This window comes from Carcharhinus amblyrhynchos, chromosome 2, assembly GCF_965287045.1.
Source record: "Carcharhinus amblyrhynchos chromosome 2, sCarAmb.v2.hapA, whole genome shotgun sequence".
NCBI classification, from domain to species: Eukaryota; Metazoa; Chordata; class Chondrichthyes; order Carcharhiniformes; family Carcharhinidae; genus Carcharhinus; species Carcharhinus amblyrhynchos.
In genome coordinates this window covers 41964614-41984999 of record NC_137325.1, presented here as the reverse complement: position 1 = coordinate 41984999, position 20386 = coordinate 41964614, and the positions used below count along the sequence as shown (strand labels likewise).

The 20386-nt window shown below is 40.6% G+C and overlaps 1 protein-coding gene across 1 annotated transcript in view; it reads right to left on the bottom strand.

The window, feature by feature from the left end:
* Positions 1–20386, bottom strand: part of myo10 (myosin X) — a 351157-nt gene that overhangs the window by 19659 nt on the left and 311112 nt on the right. The window contains exons 27-34 of the mRNA XM_080204973.1: positions 18992–19235; positions 18762–18857; positions 16549–16642; positions 10281–10336; positions 8335–8477; positions 5494–5688; positions 3725–3882; positions 1054–1177 (exon numbers count right to left, since the gene is read on the bottom strand). Coding sequence (XP_080061099.1) covers positions 1054–1177; positions 3725–3882; positions 5494–5688; positions 8335–8477; positions 10281–10336; positions 16549–16642; positions 18762–18857; positions 18992–19235 — 1110 coding nt within the window. The remainder of the gene's footprint in view (positions 1–1053; positions 1178–3724; positions 3883–5493; positions 5689–8334; positions 8478–10280; positions 10337–16548; positions 16643–18761; positions 18858–18991; positions 19236–20386) is intronic.

The window sequence follows — 20386 nt, the reverse complement described above, 5'->3', positions numbered from 1 at the left end:
GAATCACATAGTCATAAGGAGCTTGGAAACAGACACTTTGGCTGAACTTGTCCATGCCACCCAGTTTTTAACCACTAAGCTACACCCAATTGCCCTCATTTGGCCCAATTCCCAACTATCTTGCCCAGATAACTGTCTAAATGCTTTTTAAAAGACAAAATTATAGCCACCTCTACTACTACCTCTGGCTCATTCCAGATATTCACAACCTTCTGTGTGAAAGAATTGCCCCTCTAGATCCTTTTGCATCTCTTCCCTCTCATCTTAAATCTATGTCCTCTAATTTTAGAGCCCTCTATCTTTGGGAAGACCATCTATCTACCTTATCTATGCATTATCTAATTTATCTTGTTCCAGGAATGAGGGATTTCAGTTACGAGGATAGTTTGGAGAAACTGGGGCTGTTCTCCTGGAAGGAGATTTGATAGAGTTGTCAAAATCATAACTGACTCCAGTGGCAGAGGGAGTTGAATACCAAAGTACGTGTATTGAAAGTAAATGGCAAAAAAAGGAAGACTCCATGAGAATAACTATTTTTATGCAGCAACTGGTTAGGATTTGGAACTTTTTGCCTGAGACAGTAGTGGAAACAGAGTCAACTATGGCTTTCAAAGGGAATTGGATAAGCACCTGAAAATTAACAAGATGTGCAAGGCACAGAGAAAATAGGGTAGTGAGGTGGGCTGAACTGTACTGAGCTGGCATGGACTTGATGGACTAAATGGTCTCCTTTTGTACTATAACCATTCTATGATTGCACAATTCCTGAGCATTTCCAATTTCCATTCCTCCATCATTGGTAGCCATGCCTTCCACTGCCTTGTCCCTACTGTAATTCTCTCCTTCAGCCTCTTCACTTCTCTATCTTTTGCTCCTCTTCAAGATGTTCCCTGCACCTACTTCATTAACCAAGATTTTGGTCACCAGTCCAAATATGTTCTTGTGGGTTGGTGTCACAGTTCGTTTGATTCTGCTCCTGGGAAGCACTGGAGACATTTTACTATAAAAATGCACATTTTTGTAAGCTATATAATAAAAGTTTTCCTTACTCACAATTTAAATTGATGTCTCCATATGGGAGTGGAAGTAGTGGGGAGTGCAGAGGATGATGTGTATAACGTAGAATTGGATTCCTTTTGTAGATTTGTTCCACAACTTCAATATTCAGGCAATTTTCCTAATGTACACAATACAAGCAAATTAATTAGCTTTCTCAGAAACTTAGCTGCTGGTTTATAATATGATCAATCATGCTTTCTCTTTGACTCTTATTACAGAGTTGCTTGACAGAAATGTGGTTCAGAGATGCAGCATTACATTGTGGTTGTCCCCTTTCTGGCTGGTGCTTCTAGCCAGGAAGGCTTCATGCTGAAAATGCAGCATTATTGTAATTGCTAATACCTGGTTTGAATGTTTAAATCATTTAAAATAAAAAGCAACATTCACATTAACATTCTGAATGCTCTCCTACTGGGAGGTTGACGTTATGTTGTAGAAACCTCTGGTTACACCTGGAGCAATCATTCACTCCTGATCACTGCAACTTAGGAGAGGGCAGTGCTGCAGATTGACCGGAGTGAAAAGGTTAAAATAGTTATAGATAAGGTTTGTATTTCCTTAAAGATTAAAAAGTATTCTAATTAAAATGTTAAAGATTTTTAAAGATTTTGTAGCATAAGTTATTTCCTCTAGTGAGATATGTTCAGAACACATAACCCTAAAATTAGAGGTTCAGAACCCTAAAATTAGAGGTTGACTGTCTAGGGGTAATTCTAATAAGCACTTCTTTATACAAAGCATAGTGGAAATCAGTAACTCTTCACCACCAAATCCTACAGCTCCCAACCCCAAAAGCCCATTTTGTTAAGTGAGAGTTTTTGAACATTGAGATTGATAGATTTTTGTTGGGTTAGCATATTAAGTCATATGGAATCAATGTAGATGGGGCTAAATAGGGATCAGCCATGTTCTATTTGAATAGCTTCAACAGGATGAATTTCTTACCCCTGTAGGTAGCAGATAGTTGTGCCTTACATTCTCCAAATTACAAAATCCAAACCCAGCTTTGGGTAATCTTAACCACAGTAAACTGCACTGTTAAAAAAATCATTCATGAGTTGCTGGGCCAGCATTTGTAGCCCACTCCTAATTGCCCTCGTTTAGCAATGGCTTGTTCCACTATTTCAAGAAGTGAAATAGTGCTTGACAATCATATGGTAATTGCTCCTGTTTTATCCAGTAATCCACAACATTTAAGAAGTATTTAGATGTGTACTGCAATGCCAAGGCATACACGTCTATGGGTCAAATGCTGGAAAACAGAATTAGAACAGTTAGGTAATTTGTCTTTGACTAATGCAGATACGATGGGCTGAAGGGTCTTTTTTCTATGTTGTACACCTCTATGAAAGCAGGCACTTGTAAAATGTTTGTGAAAATTTGATTTGGTTCGTTGTGATTTCTGCCCCACAGTAAAATAATCAGCATTTAAAAGAAAAACCACTACAGGCTGAGGGCAAAAAGAACTATGGAAACAAACCCAGCCCAGTGAGGAAACAGCACTATGGAAACACGGTGAAATAATCAACATTTAAATGAAGAACCACTACAAGCTGAGTGCAAAATGAACTATGGAAACAAACACAGCCCAGTGAAGAAATAGCATTATTGTAATATAACTTGTCCTGTGGGGAAACAGCACTAGGAGAACAACCTTTCAGAAGGGAAACAGCAAGTTCAAAACATAACCCAACGTTTCAAGCCTTTGTCAGAGCTGAAAACATGACAAGAGCAGGTTGGAGGTGATGAATCTTGTGGCAAGTAACTCACCCCCTGACTCCCCAAAGCCTCTCCACCATCTACAAGACACAAGTCAGGAGTATGATGGAATACTCTTCATTGCTTGTACAAGTCCACCTCTTACAACAAGAAGCTCAACACCAGCCAGAACAAAGCAGTCAATTTGATTGGTACCCCATCCACCACCCTAAACATTCACTTCCTTCACCACTGATGCACAGTGGCTGCAAAGTGTACCATCTAGAAGATGCACTGCAGCAACTTGTCAAGGTTCTTTCAACAACATCTTCCAAACCCATGACGTTTACCATCTAGGAGGACAAGGGCAGCAGATGTATGTGAACACCATGACCTGCATGTTCCTCTCCCAGTCATTCACCATCCTGACTTGGAACTTTATCATTGTTTCTTCACTGTTGTTGAGTCAAAATCCTGGGATTCCCTTCCCAACAGCATGTGGACTGTAGGGGTTCAAAGCAGCGGCTCACCATCACCTTCTCACGGGTAATAAATGCTGGTCTAATCAGCAGCACCCACATCCCATGAACAAATAAATTAAAAATATCAGTTATAGAGATCTCGTCATGGAGCCAAAATCATTTGTATTCTTTATTGGTGGAACTAGTCTTTAAAGAGATTGTAAAGTGGGGAAAACAACATTTTTAGTCAACATTAGTGAAAAATATATCACTTTTGTACTGATTGGCTGGTACTTTACAGCCTACCTCTTTTTCTGCTTCTCCTTTTTTAAACATGGTTCAATTTTGGAAGTAATTCAGTCCTCTTGCACCACAATTCCACCAGAGTGGATTTGAAAATGATGGGCAGAACCTCTTACCAGCATATAAAAAGCCATTACTTAAAATAATGCATATTTATTTCTGTTACTTTTGCTGATTTTCAATTGCAGAATATATATTGATACCTTGATATCCTGAATAAGTTGTTGTGTGGGTGTATCGATGGGTGCTTTGGTGTCAATAACATTTTGGATTGCATTTGCCCACCTTGTCGCCTCATTCAGAAGTTTTGTGTAAAGATGATAGCAGTGTTTACGACCATATATGGTCACATTCCAATAACCTGTCAATCAACAACAAATAAATATCATTAGAAATACAATTGAAAAGGTGCAGAGATGTAACTGATTGCTTCTGTGCAATTCAAGCAAAACTCAATTTATATGAGTAAAAACAATGTCTCAAGTGCTGTGGAAATGAGTATGCTGGAATTAACAGGTTCTAAAATCACTGTAATATGGAAGATATAGGGTCTGATTTTACATTGCATGACGCCCGTATTCGGGACTGAAAACTTGGTTAAGTCAATGGGAGGTGAGTAGTACGGTCCATGCCTGCCTCCAAGCCAGGTCCCTCTTTACCAAGGCCCTCGAGAACTGTGCCCAAAATGGGCTTGAAGGCCATTTAAATGCATTTGCACGCTCCACAAAAGCCTGATTCGGGTGCTCCAGTTAGAGAAGGAGCTAGGTGCCTATCGCCTGACAGCTCTCTGCTTGAGATTGGTAGGGGCGGAGGAGGAAGAAGGGGATCTGCTGCCACTCTGCCTGAGATCAGTTGGGGGGGGAAAGGGGGGAGGGGCCTGGGATCATCTGGGTGGCAGAGGAGGGGTTGGGGGATAAGGGCATCAGTAATGTTGGGGGGTTGGGTAATGTCTGTGGGGGCCAGGGGGAGCCATTATCCGGCCTGGAAGTGATGTGGCAGGGGAGCAGCAGTCTATCTTTTTTTGTGTGCATGCGCAGTTGGAGGCACCAATTGGAGCTGCAGGATTTTGGGTGCATTAAGCCCCACCCACAGGCTTGAGCAGCATGATTTGGAATCGCTGATATTGTTGCAGGCAGAGTGCGTATGAGGTGCTTGAGAACGGGTCTAAAAGTCAGATCTGAAACACTCCCAGTTTAAAGATCGCCAGCACTTCGAATCAAAATGGTAAAAAAGGGCCCTTAAGAGTTGTACAGTGCAGAAAAGTCCCTTTGGTCCATTGAGTCTACGCCAACAATAGTTACCACCAAAATTGAACTAATCCCGTTTTCCAGTACTTGTCCCATATCCTTGTGTAGTGTGCAATCTTCCCAAAATTGCACAGTGTTGGATCAGGCAAGAAAAGCTGTGTGAAGTTCGCTAGCTTCACAGACACCATTTCTCACCTAATTAAACAGCACTGTGCAAGAGCTGACGAGGATCACACAGCCATTTGGAGGGGCACAGCCTAAACAAACTGGCAACACCAGGACTGAGATCAGGGCCCCCTTTTGAAAGGGCACTTGAAAATTAAATTTAACGTACCCCTGCCCAAAATAGACATCAGCTTCCCCACACCAACCCCTTAGACTGACTGAATGGCCTGCTTCCATTCCTATGTTCTATTTCAATGCAGATTACCTGTCAATGGTGGCAAGAAGCATTTTTTGAATGAAAACCCTGATCTGCCAATTAAATCAGAGAACTAAAACATGACACAAAAACAAAAAATGCTAGAAAATCTTAGCAGGTCTGACAGCATCTGTGGGAGAGAACAGAGTCAAAGTTTCAAGTCTGGATGACCCTTCATCAGACTGAAGACATGACAGCAGATGACATTTCAAAACATTGTTTAAATCATTCTAAACATCGGAATTTAATTAAAATTTACATAGACCTATCAAGTTCATTTTAGGAATGATAAGGGATTGCTTACCAGTTTCTTTGAAAATCTTTTCATCAGGCTGCACAACAGAACAGAGACTATTCAGTATCAGGGTTCCGAGCTTGACTATGTTTCTCTCCGAGCTCTTGTAATAATCCAGTGAATTATAGGTCAGTACAAACCAACGCTTCTTCAATTTCAAAGAACTCGATCTTCCACCATTCCTCACTTCTTTATGTAGCCATCCTTACCAAGCACAGAAAAATAGTTCTTTAATTTTGCAGAAAGAGAATTAAAGTACATTTCCTAGTTTTCTTAAAAAAAACTCAATAAAGTTCCAAAATTGTTAAGATTCAACAAACTGTAGATCACAAAAGGGGAAAATTGCAATGACTGCAATTGCTTTCAACAATGGCAAATACTTCACCAAAAGTAATCTTATAACGTTAACCAGTTATAAATCTTTCTGAATCTGATTCCTTATAATTTCTTTAATTTCTTCCAAGCCAATTTTCTACTTGGTATCTTGTTTAGGCATACATCCATCAATTAACTCAGATAGATCATTTAATGCATAACTTGGTTGAATTAAACACCTTGGGCGGGATTTTCTGGTGTGCTGTCCCCAAAACCAGAAAACCCTGCCAAAGTCAATGGACCTTTGCATGATCCATTCCCTGCCCGCTATAATTCCCACAGCGGACGGGACGGGAAAATTCCCCCACCTGTGTAATGTGAATAGGAAGAGCCATTGTTTTTATAATGTCAATACTGTATTGCACAGCTCTTAAATTCAGGGAACGAAATGGGGACAGGTGAAAGGAACATCAATTGGAGAACACTTTGGTGGTAATTCAGTTAGATCGAACGTAGCTGTGGAAAAGATAAAGATGAAGAAATTCTCAATTTTGGAAAGGTCAGCTTTATTCAACTTTAATGTGCTTTAGCCATAGAGGGCTTGAAACAGTTCATTGAAGATGGACGGCATCCAAGAAAGAGATATTGAGGGTTCAAAACAAATATCTTCCCACAAAATGTTGTTACTCCAAAATCCATAAGCTCCTGATTTCAAGGAGCATACAATGGAAGATAAGGCAAAAAGCAGAAAAGCTTATGTCAAATACTGAGAACTCATTGCTGCAGAAAGCCTTTAGGAGTGCAAAAAAATGTGGGGATAAAATTTGAACAATTAGGAATTCATTGTGGGGGGGTGATATGAAAGATATTGACAAATTAAATCAAAGAAATTCAAAAATGTTATATTAATACGTACAGGTCAGGAGAAAAAAGGGCAGCCCATCTGATAAAAAGATATAAGATTCAAAAAATGTAACTTGAGAATGAAGGCAGTAGTTGTGGCCATGGCTCTTAAAGAACACCTAAAGTTGGAGTTCTCCAATGGAATGTGAATCAGTCACTCATTGGGGTTTTTTTAAAGAGGTGTCCATTTAATTGGCAAAGGAGATTGATTTCCTGTCCAAGCAGGGTAAGTGGGTGGACTCTTGAAACTGGAGGGCGAATCAGAGGCCTTCTAGCTTGAGATGAGCAACAGGTGGTGATGCCAGGAAAGTAACAGAGAAGGTGCTTCAACATGGTTTCACTGATTAATTGCAAAGCATTAATTTAAAAAAAAGATTCTTGTAGCCAGACCCCTCTACAGGAAAGCATGTGGAGTTGTTCTTGCATAGTGAGGATCTGAGCCTGTGCCGAGTACCCATCCCCAGGAACCTAAGTAGACCCCTGTTGCTACAGGAAACTGGAGGCTGACAGAAAAATTTAGTTGGCTCTAATGAATATCTTAACAAGTCTAATCAGGTTATGAAGGCAGGTTGCCCTGCTGACCACAACCCTGCCTCCTCAAAAATGGTAGGTACAGGGAATGGCATCAAAAAACCAGCACACCAAGTGGTGTCATTATTTTTGGGCCCCATTTGCCTCACTTCTGCCAATAAGAAGTCTCGTAACATCAGGTTAAAATTTAACAGGTTTATTTGGTAGTAAACGCCACTAGCTTTCGGGGTTTACCCCTTCGTCAGGTGAGTGGGAGTTCTGATCACAAACAGAGCCTATAAAGGCACACATAGTTTACAGAATACTGATTAGAATGCAAGTCTTTACGGCTAATCAAGTCTTAAAGCTGCAGACAATGTGAGTGGAGATAGCATTATGCATAGGTTAAAGAGATGTGTATTGTCTCCAGACAGGACAGTTAGTGAGATTTTGGAAGCCCAGGCAAGTCACAGACAGTGTGACATGAACCCAAGATCCCGGTTGAGGCCGTCCTCATATGTGCGGAACTTGGCTATCAGTTTCTGCTCAGCGACTCTGAGATCGCAGCAATACTGTCCTGTCTGGAGACAATACAGATCTCTTTAACCTATGCTTAATGCTACCTCCACACACAATGTCTGCACCTTTAAGACTTGATGAGCTATAAAGACTTGCATTCTAAATCAGTATTCTGTAAACTGTGTGTGCCTTTATATGCTCTGTTTGTGATCAGAACTCCCACTCATCTGAGGAAGAGGCAAACCCCGAAAGCTAGTGGTGTTTACTACCAAATAAACGCGTTGGACTTTAATCTGGTGTTGTGAGACTTCTTACCGTGTTTACCCCAGTCCAACGCTGGCATCTCCACCGCATCACTTCCTGCCACCAGAGGGACCTGTAAATTCTGCCCTTGATGTAATGTACTTTATGTTTGAATAAAATTGTATCACAGACACCATGAGCACATCTAGAAAGTATATCCTATGGTTATAACACTGCCACTTAACGGAGCTCCAAATAGCAAAGGAAAATCAGATTTACTTAAGAACAAGATAAATTCATAGTATCAAATGATGGATGAACATTACTTTCTTACAAGTTCTTAGTTGAGCACCTTCTTACCTCTGACAATGAACTCTTGACCTTCCACTCTTGTATCTCCCTTAACCCTTTGCAGTAATGTTATCCAATGATGCATCTCCTCTGGTGTATCTGCATTGCAGTGCAAGATGCGATTTGCAGTAATAATCACAAATGAATTGGGTCTGTAATAAAGAATCACTGGTTATGTCTGATGATATTTTGGGTAAATTATCTAGACTAAGATAATGTGCTGGTGTTACAGAAATATAGTCATTTCCACTTTGTTGTTCCAAGGAAACAGTTTTTCCATTCTCTTCCTTGTCAATATTTCAAATTTAAAAATCCATATTTATGACAGTTTTCCTAAATACAACTTGAAACACATAGAAATCAATTTATCATGATACAATGATGTTTACAAATGTACACAACTCCCATCAGGTCAATTACAATGATGGACATACCATTCATTATTAAATTAATAGACTACAGTTCAGCCTTTAACACCATTATTTCTACGAGACCCATCTCCAAACAGCGTGCCCTTCGCTCGGCTGTTTCCTCTGCAACTGGATCCTGAATTTCCTAACCCACAGACTGCAGTCAATAAGGACAGGCAACAACACCTCCTCCATGATCATCCTCAACATCGGTGCTCCTTAAGGCTGTATCATCAGTCCCTTACTATACTCCTCATACACCTTTGACAGAACGGCCAAATTCCCCTCCAACTCAATTTTCAAGTTTGTTGATGGCACACTGCTGTGGGTCAGATCTCAAACAATGACGAGACATATTACAGGAAAGAGATAGAGAATCTGATGAACTTGTGCAATGACAATAATCTCTCCCTGAATATCAATAAAACGAGAGATAGACATTGACTTCAGGAAATGTAAAGGAGGGCACGCCCCTATCTACATCAATGGGGATGAAGTAGAAATGGTCGAGAGCTTCAAGTTTTAGCTGCCAGGTCACCAACATCCTGACCTAGTCCCTCCTTGTGGACGTTATAATTAAGAAAGCCCACCAATGCCTCTGCTTTCTCAAGACACTAAGGAAATTTGGCATGTCTGCTACAACTGTCACCAACTTTCACAGATGCACCATAGAAAGCAATCTTTCCAGTTGTATCGCAGCTTGGTATGGCTCCTGCTCTATCCAAGACTGCAAGAAACTACAAAGGGTTGTGAACAAAGCCCAATCCATCACTCAAACCAGCCTCTAATCCACTGACACTGTCTACACTTCCTGCTGCCTTGGAAAAGCAACTAGCATAATCAAGGACTCCACGCACCCTGGAGATACTCTCTTCCACCTTTTTCCACCAGGAAAAAAATACAAAAGGCTCCAACTGATTCAAAAACAGCTCCTTCCCTGCTGCCATCAGACTTTTGAACCTTGCATTAAGTTGATCTTTCTTTACACTCTAGCTATGACTCTAACATTACGGTATGCTTTTTCTGTGACATGTGATGATAATAAATCAAATCAAAACTAAGGTTAATTGACATATAACCAATCTACCAGTAAACCAAAGCAAAGAACACAACCGATAAATAGCAATGGTTTAACAGGTGGGTTTCACTTTCCATTCTGCGATTTCAGCTGAGTTGCAGCCAGTGGGAGATCACCAGGTTTCCCATCCACAGGGATGGGTCTGGCAGCTGTGGCCACACTTCTGTACAAATTCAGAAGGCACATTCACCGCCTTCCCCTTATACCGGCAGTGTCCATCTTTCCTGGCCGTCTGGAACCTTGGCTGTCCCGCCTTTGGAACCCACTGTCCCTAATTGGAGTAAAATCCCTGCCGTCTCTTAACTGGCTGACTCTAGAGTGTGCAAACTGGTCAGATTATCAGACCATCAGGGACAGGACCTGCCTCAGTTTCCCATGGAAGAATTCTCTCAAAGCCTCAATATTCTGCTCAATGACAATTCTGAAAATCAAGTGAAATTTGCTGGGAAAGAGAAATGAACAATTACCTGTCAGGACAATCAGAAGCACAGACTGATTCGATCATACCTACATCCAATGTACCCTAGGCAAAAATATAAATTGAATATAAATAGAGTGAGCACAAGTTGACTTGGATATAAACACTGTAAATAACACTTCGATAATCTTAGATTCAAATTGTTTAACAATATGCATCAAAATCTTTAATTCATTCTTTGAGCTCAGTTTATTCATAAGATTCCCCTGATCCCATTCCCACCAAACTGATGACCCAATTTCCCTGCCTAGTCCCGAGGGACGGGGGCATTGTGGGGCTGATATAAAACAGCCCCTCAATGCCCCCGTCATTATTAAGGATGTTGTGCAGGACATTTAGAAAATAAAAATACAGTCAGCATCAGCATTGTTTTATGAAAGGGAAATCATGTTTGACAAATTTATTAGGGATCTTTGAGGATGTAATAAGCAGGCTGGAGAAAGGTGAACCAAAAGATATCATGTATTTGGATTTTCAAAGGCATTTGATAAGGTGTCACATAAAAGGTTCTGAAGAAGAATCGTATTGGACTTAAAATGTTTCTTCATAGATGCTTCCACAGCTGCTGAGATTTTCTAGCATTTTCTGTTTCTATTTAAGAGCTCGCTGTGTTGGGAGTGATGTATTAGCATGGATTAAGAATTGGTAACCAATGGGAAACAGAGTTGGGATACAGGAGCCAATTTCAGGTTGGCAAACTGTGGATTGCCACAGGAATCAGACATGGGTCTCAATTCCTTATGATCTACATTAATGGCTTGGACTCCAACTGTATTGTAGCCAAATACAAATTTGGGAGAGAAAGCAAGCGGAGAGAAGAATACAAGGATACAAAGAGGCTGGAAAGAGATATAGACAGCTTAAATGAGAGGGCAAAAAATTTGGCAGGCAGAATAAAATGTGAGGCTATCACTTTGGTAAAAAACGTAGAAGAAATCGAATATCACTTAAATGGAGAGCTACTGTAGAATGCTGTGTTACAGAAAGACAAGGATTCTCTTGTACATGAATCACAAGATTTTAGCATGCTGTTAAAGCAAGGAATTAGGAAGGCAAATACTATGTTGGAATTTATTGCAAAGGAGTATAAAGTAGTTCTTTCAGACAGTAAGATTCTGCTCAATGACAGTCCTGGAAATTCAAGTGGAAGAGAAAACCACTGCAGTACTCTGCCAACAGCTCAAAGATAAGAAGTCTCCTATTTAAAATGGACATAACTCCACGATAATTCAAACTACTGTCGCATCACCAACTTTCCTTTCTTCTCCAAAGTCCTTGCATGCGCTGTTATTTCCCAAACAGAACCACAGAAAAGTTACAGCACAGAAAGAGGCCATTTGGTCCATCCTGTCCATGCCAGCCTGAGGACACCCAGGTGCCCTTTCTAATTTGTTTCTATTTTTCCTGAAACTCCATGTTTGAATGCCTCCCCCATGTCACAATAACAGAATAGTTCTCATCAAAGTCACAAATAAAATCCGATGTGACTATGACAAAGGTAAACTTTCTCTCCTTATCCATCTCGACCTGTCTGCAGTTTTTGACATGGTTGACCACATCACAATCCTCTTTCAAAACGTTCCACATTACCCAGCTGGGTGGGACTGCTCTCACTGACTTCAATTCTAATAGCCAGAGAATCCATAGCAATGGTTTCTTTTCCGGCTCTTACATCTCTACCTTAGCGCCCTTCCTCCAAGATCTAAACTTCAATTCTCCTATTTCTCATTTACCTGCTAACCCTTGGTATCATCTGAAGCAACAGCACTAGTTTTCATACGCATGCTGATGACACTCAGTTTTACTCCACAACCGCCTTTCTTGACTTCTCTACTGTTGCTAAATTATCATGATGTGGAAATGCCAGCGTTGGACTGGGGTAAGCACAGTAAGAAGTCTCACAACACCAGGTTAAAGACCAACAGATTTATTCGGTAGCTTGTGGCTTGAGCTATCAAATAAACCTGTTAGACTTTAACCCAGTGTTGTGAGATTTTTTACTGTGCTAAATTATCAGACAGCTTATCTGACAGTGCGATTGATGAACAGAAATTTCCTCCAATTAAATACTAGGAAGAAGCCAATTGTATTTTGTGTCCCTTGCTCCAAAAGCTGTTCCCTATCTATCGACGCCATCCTTCCGAAAACAATCTGAGATTATGAGGGGTGGAATTTAAGTTGGAATCCATGTGGAAAAAGTCAAAGCTAGAGATAGAGGCTAAGGAAGGAAATGTGATTGGAAGCAGGAGTTTTCTTAAAACATATCTGATCAAACACAGGACGGGAACTAGAAAACAAAGAAGGTGAACAATATAGCAGAAATCTCTGTAAAACTCTGCTCCACTTCTCAGTTACCCCCGACACTGCCTGATCCATTTACCTCTTTCATTCTCACCATCCAAGCCCCTAAACATTCCTTCCACATGAATCAGCAATTTAAATGTACTTCTTTCAATTTGTTCGGAAGACTTCCTCTACACTGGGGAAGCCAAACACAGACTGGTTGACTGCTTTGCAGGATGCTTCCTTTCAATCCGCAAGCATGATCCTCAAGATTCCAGTCATCTATCGTTTTGATTCTTCACTTCACTCCCACTCTGACCCCTCTATCCTTTGGCCTTCTACCGTTCCAATGAAGCTCATAATAAGCTCAAGAAACAGCACCTCAAATTCATCAAAACATTTTAAAGCCTTCCAGCTTCAATTAGTTGAACAATTTCAGATCGTAATCTCTGCCCCCAATTTTTTTGTTTTTTTCAATGACATGCATTTGTGATGATTCTGCTCTTTGGTTTACATGTCCTCTAAACTGCTTCATTGCTTATTCCATTACTATTGCTTTTAGCCTTGTACAATCATCCTTTTTGTCATATAATCTTGCTCATCTTCCACCCTGTCACAAATCTTCCCTTTTCTTTCCTCTCTTTCTTGCCATTGATTACAAACTGTTACATCTCTAAGTAGTCCCAGTTCTAACAGAGGGACCTTGACTTGAAACATTAACTGCTTCTCTCTCCAGATGCTGGTAGACACACTGTTCTTAATATTTTCTGTTTTTATCTCAGGTTTCCAATATCTGCAGTATTTTGCTCATGTAAACATTTCATGGAAGCATTTATCCTGCTTTGAAAAGGGAGCACCAATTGAACCAATAATAATTTAATTAATTAATACTCCTGGATACAAGGTGTTCGGGAAGGAAGGAGAGGAAGAAGGATGGCAGTACTAACTGAGCAGAACACTGGAATTGGAGAAAGGGGATGTTGCAAAGGAGTCAAGGACAGAATCTAATTGGCTTGAGTTAAGGAATAAAAAAGGTACAATTACATTGCTTGATGCAGTTTATAGGTCATCAACAAGTGGGAAAGGTACGGAAGATCAAATTTGCAAGGCAGTTACAGAAAAGTGCTATAATTACAGAGTAGTTATAATTAAAATTAATTATTTGATTATAGATAGGGGTACTAGTAATGTAAACAGTGTGCAAGAGTTCCTAGAGTACGTTCAAGGAAATTTTTTTACCTCAGTATATTTCCTGTCGAACAAGAAAGGAACAAAAGGAAAGGAAAGGACTTTGTTCTTGGGGATGAATTAGGGCAATGCATCAAGTATCTGTCTGGAAACATTTAGGAGGCAGTAACCATTGTATCATAAGGTTTAGGTCAGCAAGGAGCAATCCAGGGTAACAATAATTAATTGGAGGAGAGTCAACTTCAATCGAGTGAGAATAGATCTGGCCTTGATCAATTTGAAACAAAAATTGGCAGACAAAATTCAACACTGGGCCCCCACCTAGAAATAAAAGATCATTTGTTTTCAGTAGGGGTACATTCCCAAACAAGGGGGAAGGAAGGGCAAATAAACTATGCACATGATGGATGTCAGGTAGCTAATACAAATGAGAATCAGACTCAATGTAGGAGGTTCAGAGGAAAACTGAAAAAGCAAATAAGAGAAAAAAAGAGCATGATAAGAGACTGGCAGCAAATATAAAGGGAATTCAAAATAATCATATAAATAGTAAAAGGATTATAAAAGGAGCATCATTAGGGATCAAAACTAAGATTAACAGGTGGAGGCAAGAGGCACATTTGAGGTACTAAATGAATAACCCTTTACCAAGGAAGGAGATGTTGCCCAGATTACAATGAAAGAGGATATAGTTCAGGCACTTCATTTGCTTTAAATTGATAAAGTGATATTGGATAGTCCTATTGTACCCAAGTTTGATAACATACCAGGAGCAGATGAGATGCATCCAAGAATACTGAGAGAATGCGGACAGAAATTGAGATTCTGGCCATAATTTTCCAAACCTCCTTGGATGCTGGGATAACGCCAGAGGTTTGGAGAATCGTAAATGTTACACGCTTGTTTAAGTAAGGTGGTGGAAGCTTTTAGAAATGTAGCTTTGTTGTTCTTTCAATTAGATGGATTAGCCATGGAAAAGGTGTGGTGTTAACAGGGTTAGGGTAGGAGAGGAGGCCTGGCTAAGATACTCTATCAGAGAGTCGGTGCGGTCTTAATGGGCTGAATGGCCTCTTCTGCATGATAGGGATTCTATGAACAGTGGTTCAACCTCAAATGGAACATTGTGCCCAGGTCTGGACACCACAATTTAAAAAGGATACGAAGGCATCAGGGAGGATGCAGAAAATATTCACGAGAATGTTCCAGCGATAAGGAACTTTAGTTATATAGAAAGATTGGAAAAGTCAGGACTGTTGGCCTTGGAGAAGGGAAGATTAAAAGATGACTTGATAGAAGTATTCAAAATCATGAGTGGTACATATATATGGTAGATAGAGATTAATTATTCCCATCAGTGGAAGGATTGAGAATGAGAGGACAGAGATTTAAGTTGGCAAAAACAGCAGCTAGATATGAAGAAAACCTTTTTTAATGCAGCAAGTGGCTAGAGTGTGGAATGCTTGGTGATGACAAATGCAATCATAGCTTTCAAAAGGGAATTGAATCATTATCTGGAAAGGGCAATTTCGCAGGGTTATGCGAAAAGATGGAGCAATGGCATTCAGTGAATTGCTCCTGCAGTAAGCCAGCATAGACATGACAGGCCAAATGTCCTCCATCTGCGCTGTAATTAATCTATAATTTCCTTGCCCTTCCAAAACAGTCATAAAATCATACATTATAGAAGAGGCCCCTCGGTCCATCGGCACATTACAAACACTTGAACGCCTACCTCATCCTATCTGGCAGCACCTGGCCCATAGCTCTGATGTGCCAAGTGCTCATCCAGATAATTTTTAAAGGATGTAAGGCCACCTACCTCTATCACTGACCCTTAAACTAAGGAAAATAGCTGCTTCACATCCACTCTATGTCCCTCATAATATTGTACACCTCAATCAGATTGCCTCCTCAGTCTTCTCTGCTCTAACAAAAATAACCCAAGCCTATCCAACTGCCCTTCATAGCTTAATGTTCCATCCTAGGCAGCATCCAGGTGAATCTCCTCCACACCGCTTCCAGTGCAATCACACCCTTCCAATAACGTGGCTTCCAGAACTGCACACAGTACTTGAGATGTGGCCTCACCAAACCTCTATACAATGCCAACATGACTTCCCTGCATTTGTAATCTATGCTTCGATTATAAAGGCAAGTGTCCCATATGCCTTTGTCACCACCTGACTAACATGCCCTTCTGCTTTTAAAGATCCGTGGACAAACACGTCAAGGTCTTGTTATTCCACAGAACTTCCTAATGTCCTACCATTCATTGAATACTTCCTTGTCAAGTTACTCCAAAGTGCATCATCTTATACTTTTCAGGGTTAAATTCCATCTGCCACTATCCGCCCATTTGACCATTCTGTCTATATTTTCCTGTAGCCCAAGACACTTCGCCTGACTGTTAACCACCCATCCAATTTTTGTGTCAGCCACAAACATACTAATCCTACCCCCACAGGGTAGAAAAACATTCAAAATGCTTAGGGAATCCTCTGATCACTTGCCGATTTATATAGTTATATTGAAAGTAAACTCTTTTAGATCAGATACACAATTTTGCTTAAAAAACTAATCAAAGGCAATCTTCGCAAGTACACTGATATCATTATTATTGATATCACAGTGACAAGAGACTGTTTTGTCCTTTAAAGCAGGAATGCAGTATTTTACAAATACGGTGTGAACTGATGGATAGAAAAAAACTTGTTGATGCAAGACCTTTTAGTAAACACTACCAAAAAAATAATTTTTTCATCAATAACAAAGAATGGAGAACTCACCACTGCATTATGTGGATTTGCTTGCTCATCATGCATCTCTCTGATCTCTTGCTCAGTTGATCCATGAACTTGGCTGAGGACACTAAACCACTGGCTGCAACATAAGAAGTGAAATAATGACACTTAATAGCAGTTCTTACTCCAGCAAAATAACTTCATCAGGTCATTTAGATTTGTTCTAAAATTATAGATACTGATTGAGAAGCTTTTTGCCCTGAAACTGCTTTCCTCAAGAAAGACACATAGAACATAGAACACTACAGCACAAACAGGCCCTTCGGCCCACGAGTTGCGCCGATCACATCAACACCTACCAACCTACAGACCTATCTATAACCCTCAATCTCATTAAACCCCATATACTCATCCAGAAGTCTTTTAAAAGACCCCAGCGAGTTCGCCTCCACCACCACTGACGGCAGCCGATTCCATTCACTCACCACCCTCTGAGTGAAAAACTTACCCCTAACATCACTTCTGAACCTCCCTCCTTGCACCTTAAATCTGTGTCCTCTCGTAGCAACCATTTCAACCCGGGGAAATAGCCTCTGAGAGTCCACCCTATCTATTCCTCTCAACATTTTGTAAACTTCTATCAGGTCGCCTCTCAACCTTCGTCTCTCCAGGGAAAAGAGTCCCAGCTCCCTCAACCTAACTTCATAAGGCATGCCTCCCAGTCCAGGCAACATCCTTGTAAATCTCCTCTGTACCCTCTCAATAGCTTCTACATCTTTCCTATAGTGAGGCGACCAGAACTGCGCACAATACTCTAAATGAGGCCTGACAAGGGTCTTATAAAGTTGCAGCATTACCTCCCGACTCCTAAACTCAATCCCTCGATTAATGAAGGCCAGTACACCATACGCCTTCTTGACCACCTCCTCCACCTGCAAGGCCGATTTAAGAGTCCTGTGGACCCGGACCCCTAGATCCTTCTGCTCTTCAACACTACTCAGACTTCTGCCCTTGATAGTGTACTCGTTCATCCCGTTGGTTCTGCCAAAATGGACGACTACACATTTATCCGCGTTGAAGTCCATCTGCCACTTCTCCGCCCAGTCCTGCATCCTATCTATGTCCTGCTGCAACTTTTGCCATCCTTCCAGACCATCCACAACACCACCGACCTTAGTGTCATCAGCGAACTTACTTACCCATTCTCAAATTTTGTGCTTCAGCCCTTTGTTGACTCATCATATTCTAAGTCATAAAAAGTTTGAAAGCACTCTTTTGGCCCATTCAAATGCATGCTAAACACACATCAACCACTTTGCATACCAATGGATACTCAGTGGGAAAATTCTTCTGCATTGCTTCAAATAATGGCAGCATGTTGGCACTGTGGTTAGCACTACTGCTTCACAGCACCAGGGACCCCAGGGGTTCAATTCTGGCCTCAAGTGACTGTGCATGGAATTTGCACGTTCTCCGTGTCTGCACGGATTTCCTCTGGGTGCTTCAGATTCCTCCCACAATCCAAAGATGTGCAAGTTAGGTGGATTGGCCATGCTAAATTATCCCTTAGAATCAGGGAGATTAGCAGGGTAAATACATGAGGATAGGACCTGGGTGTGATTGCTGTCAGTGCAAGCTCAATGGGCCAAATGGCCTCCTGCACCACAGGGATTCTATGATAACATCTTTGATGATAACATTCCATGCAGCTGAGTGGGCAAACACCCCAAGTATTGAGCCCACAGTCTGGCACCATAATATCAGCCTGTCTCAAGATTTCAGATAAGGTGAGAGTGCCACCTGTCTATCAAATATGACATACTGGATAACCCCAAAACGGGGATCAGAGATGTGATGTTTAATACCATAAATTATTTAATGAATGTTTGCAAAGTTTTAAATAAAAAGAGAAAATGCTGGAAACATTCAGCAGATCTTTCTGGCCATTTGGACACAGGATCCATACTTTTATCAAATCCCCCCTCAATCTGCTTTGATCCACGCAGAAAAGCACCAGGTTCTCCTTGGAGTTAAATGACTGTGCCTTCATTGTCACTCGTTCAACACTCTGCAAATCCTTTCTTAACAGCACTATTGATATACCCAAACTACACAGTCTACAATGCTTCAAGACAACAGCTCATCACCAACTTCGAGGGCAATTAATGGTGGATAATAAATGCTAATGACACATATGCTTTAATGAATGAAGAAGGCAGCTCATCAATTCTAATTGAATTTCATAACAAAACAATTACCTGGCATCTTCCGCTGTCTCAGCAATAAGGTAGAAGGTGCGATCTTCTATTACTATATTAATGCCATTCTCCTTGCCAGTGTCATCAATAATCTCCCTAATAATGAAAACAGAACCACAGAATTGTGTTAATATAATACACGTACAGATGAATAGGTCATAACAAGGTCAGTTACTGTGCATTGTTACCAAGCAGATTTACCAATATGACTTCATTAAAGTGAACATTACCTTGCTGATCTGATATCAATGGTCCCTTTTAACTTTTCTTCACTGTCATTCTCAAAATACATTAGCTTGCTTTCTCTCAGCACAAACCAGCGCCTTTTCCAGTTGCGTCTTGATAGGGTTGATGTGCCACCACCTTTCTTGTGCAACCAACCCAGCTTCAAGGCTTCTTGTTTTGAACGGAACCACATGAATGTTTCATCCTTTAAAACACACCATCGACGTTTCCACGTATTCATCAGGCCTCCTACAAAAAAATGCATGAACTTTTTGAGAGCTTTTGTGAGGGAGTTGACCCAAAACTAATAAATAGAAAATCTTCAACCCGAAAAAGAAGGTACAACTTTTTGGAGAATTATGGTTAACTCAAATACACTTAATATTGTGTGATTCCAGTGTGAGCAAAAACAACTTTTGTTCATGTAACACTTTGAATGTAGCAAAACATCTAGAGTGCTTCATATTTGACATTAAGCCTCAAAATCTTTCAGTGGGGGACCAAAAGCTTGGTGGAAGAAATAGGCTTTAAGGAGCATCTTAAAGGAGAACCAAGGAGCAGAGAGCTTTATACAGGAAATTACAGAGTCTAGGCAGCTAAATGTGTGGTTAAAATTAGTGGAACAATACAAATTAGGAATGTGCAATAGATCAGAACGGAAGAAGCACAGAGGTCTTGTAGCTTTACTGCAGGATACAGAGATAGGGAAGGAGTGATGTCATGGAGACATCTGAAAGCAGGGATGAGCCCTAAAATCAAGTCATTGCTGCAAATGGCAACTGATGGTCAAGGAGCATGGGGATGATCAGTGTGAGTGATTACTATCTTAAACATTCAACATGCAATGACTCATACTGAAATTTTCCAACAGCATGAATTTTGTTTACAATAATCATGGAATTGAGTAAGATGAAGTTTAAAAAGAGTGCATATGATAAATGTCAGCTGGATAATACTGAACTGAACCCGGTTCACTCTTGAGGGTCAAAGGGGAAGTGAAAAACAAAGAAGAAAAACAAATGCTGAGTGTGATTACAAAATTACAGCCTTGTCTAAGTGCAATGAGGACAAATGCTTAATTCAGTAAATTTTGTAAGTGAGGGAATTCAGTGCACTCAGGAAAGAGTTGCTGCGGGGAAAGAAGACCTGAGACACAAAACCCGAAAGCATTAATTAAATGTGCAGGTATGTGATTGTAGAGTTTTAAGGTTTCTTCCCCTCTTTAACACAGGATAGGTGTTTAATTTGGTCCTGGAGAGATGTATATAATATACTAAAATTATAGCTTAGAAACAGAGAAGAGAGGAGTTGGAGGAGACCATTTGGCCCTTCAAGCCTGCTCCACCATTCATTACAATCATGGCTGATCATCCAGCTGAATAGCCTAATCCTGCTTTTTC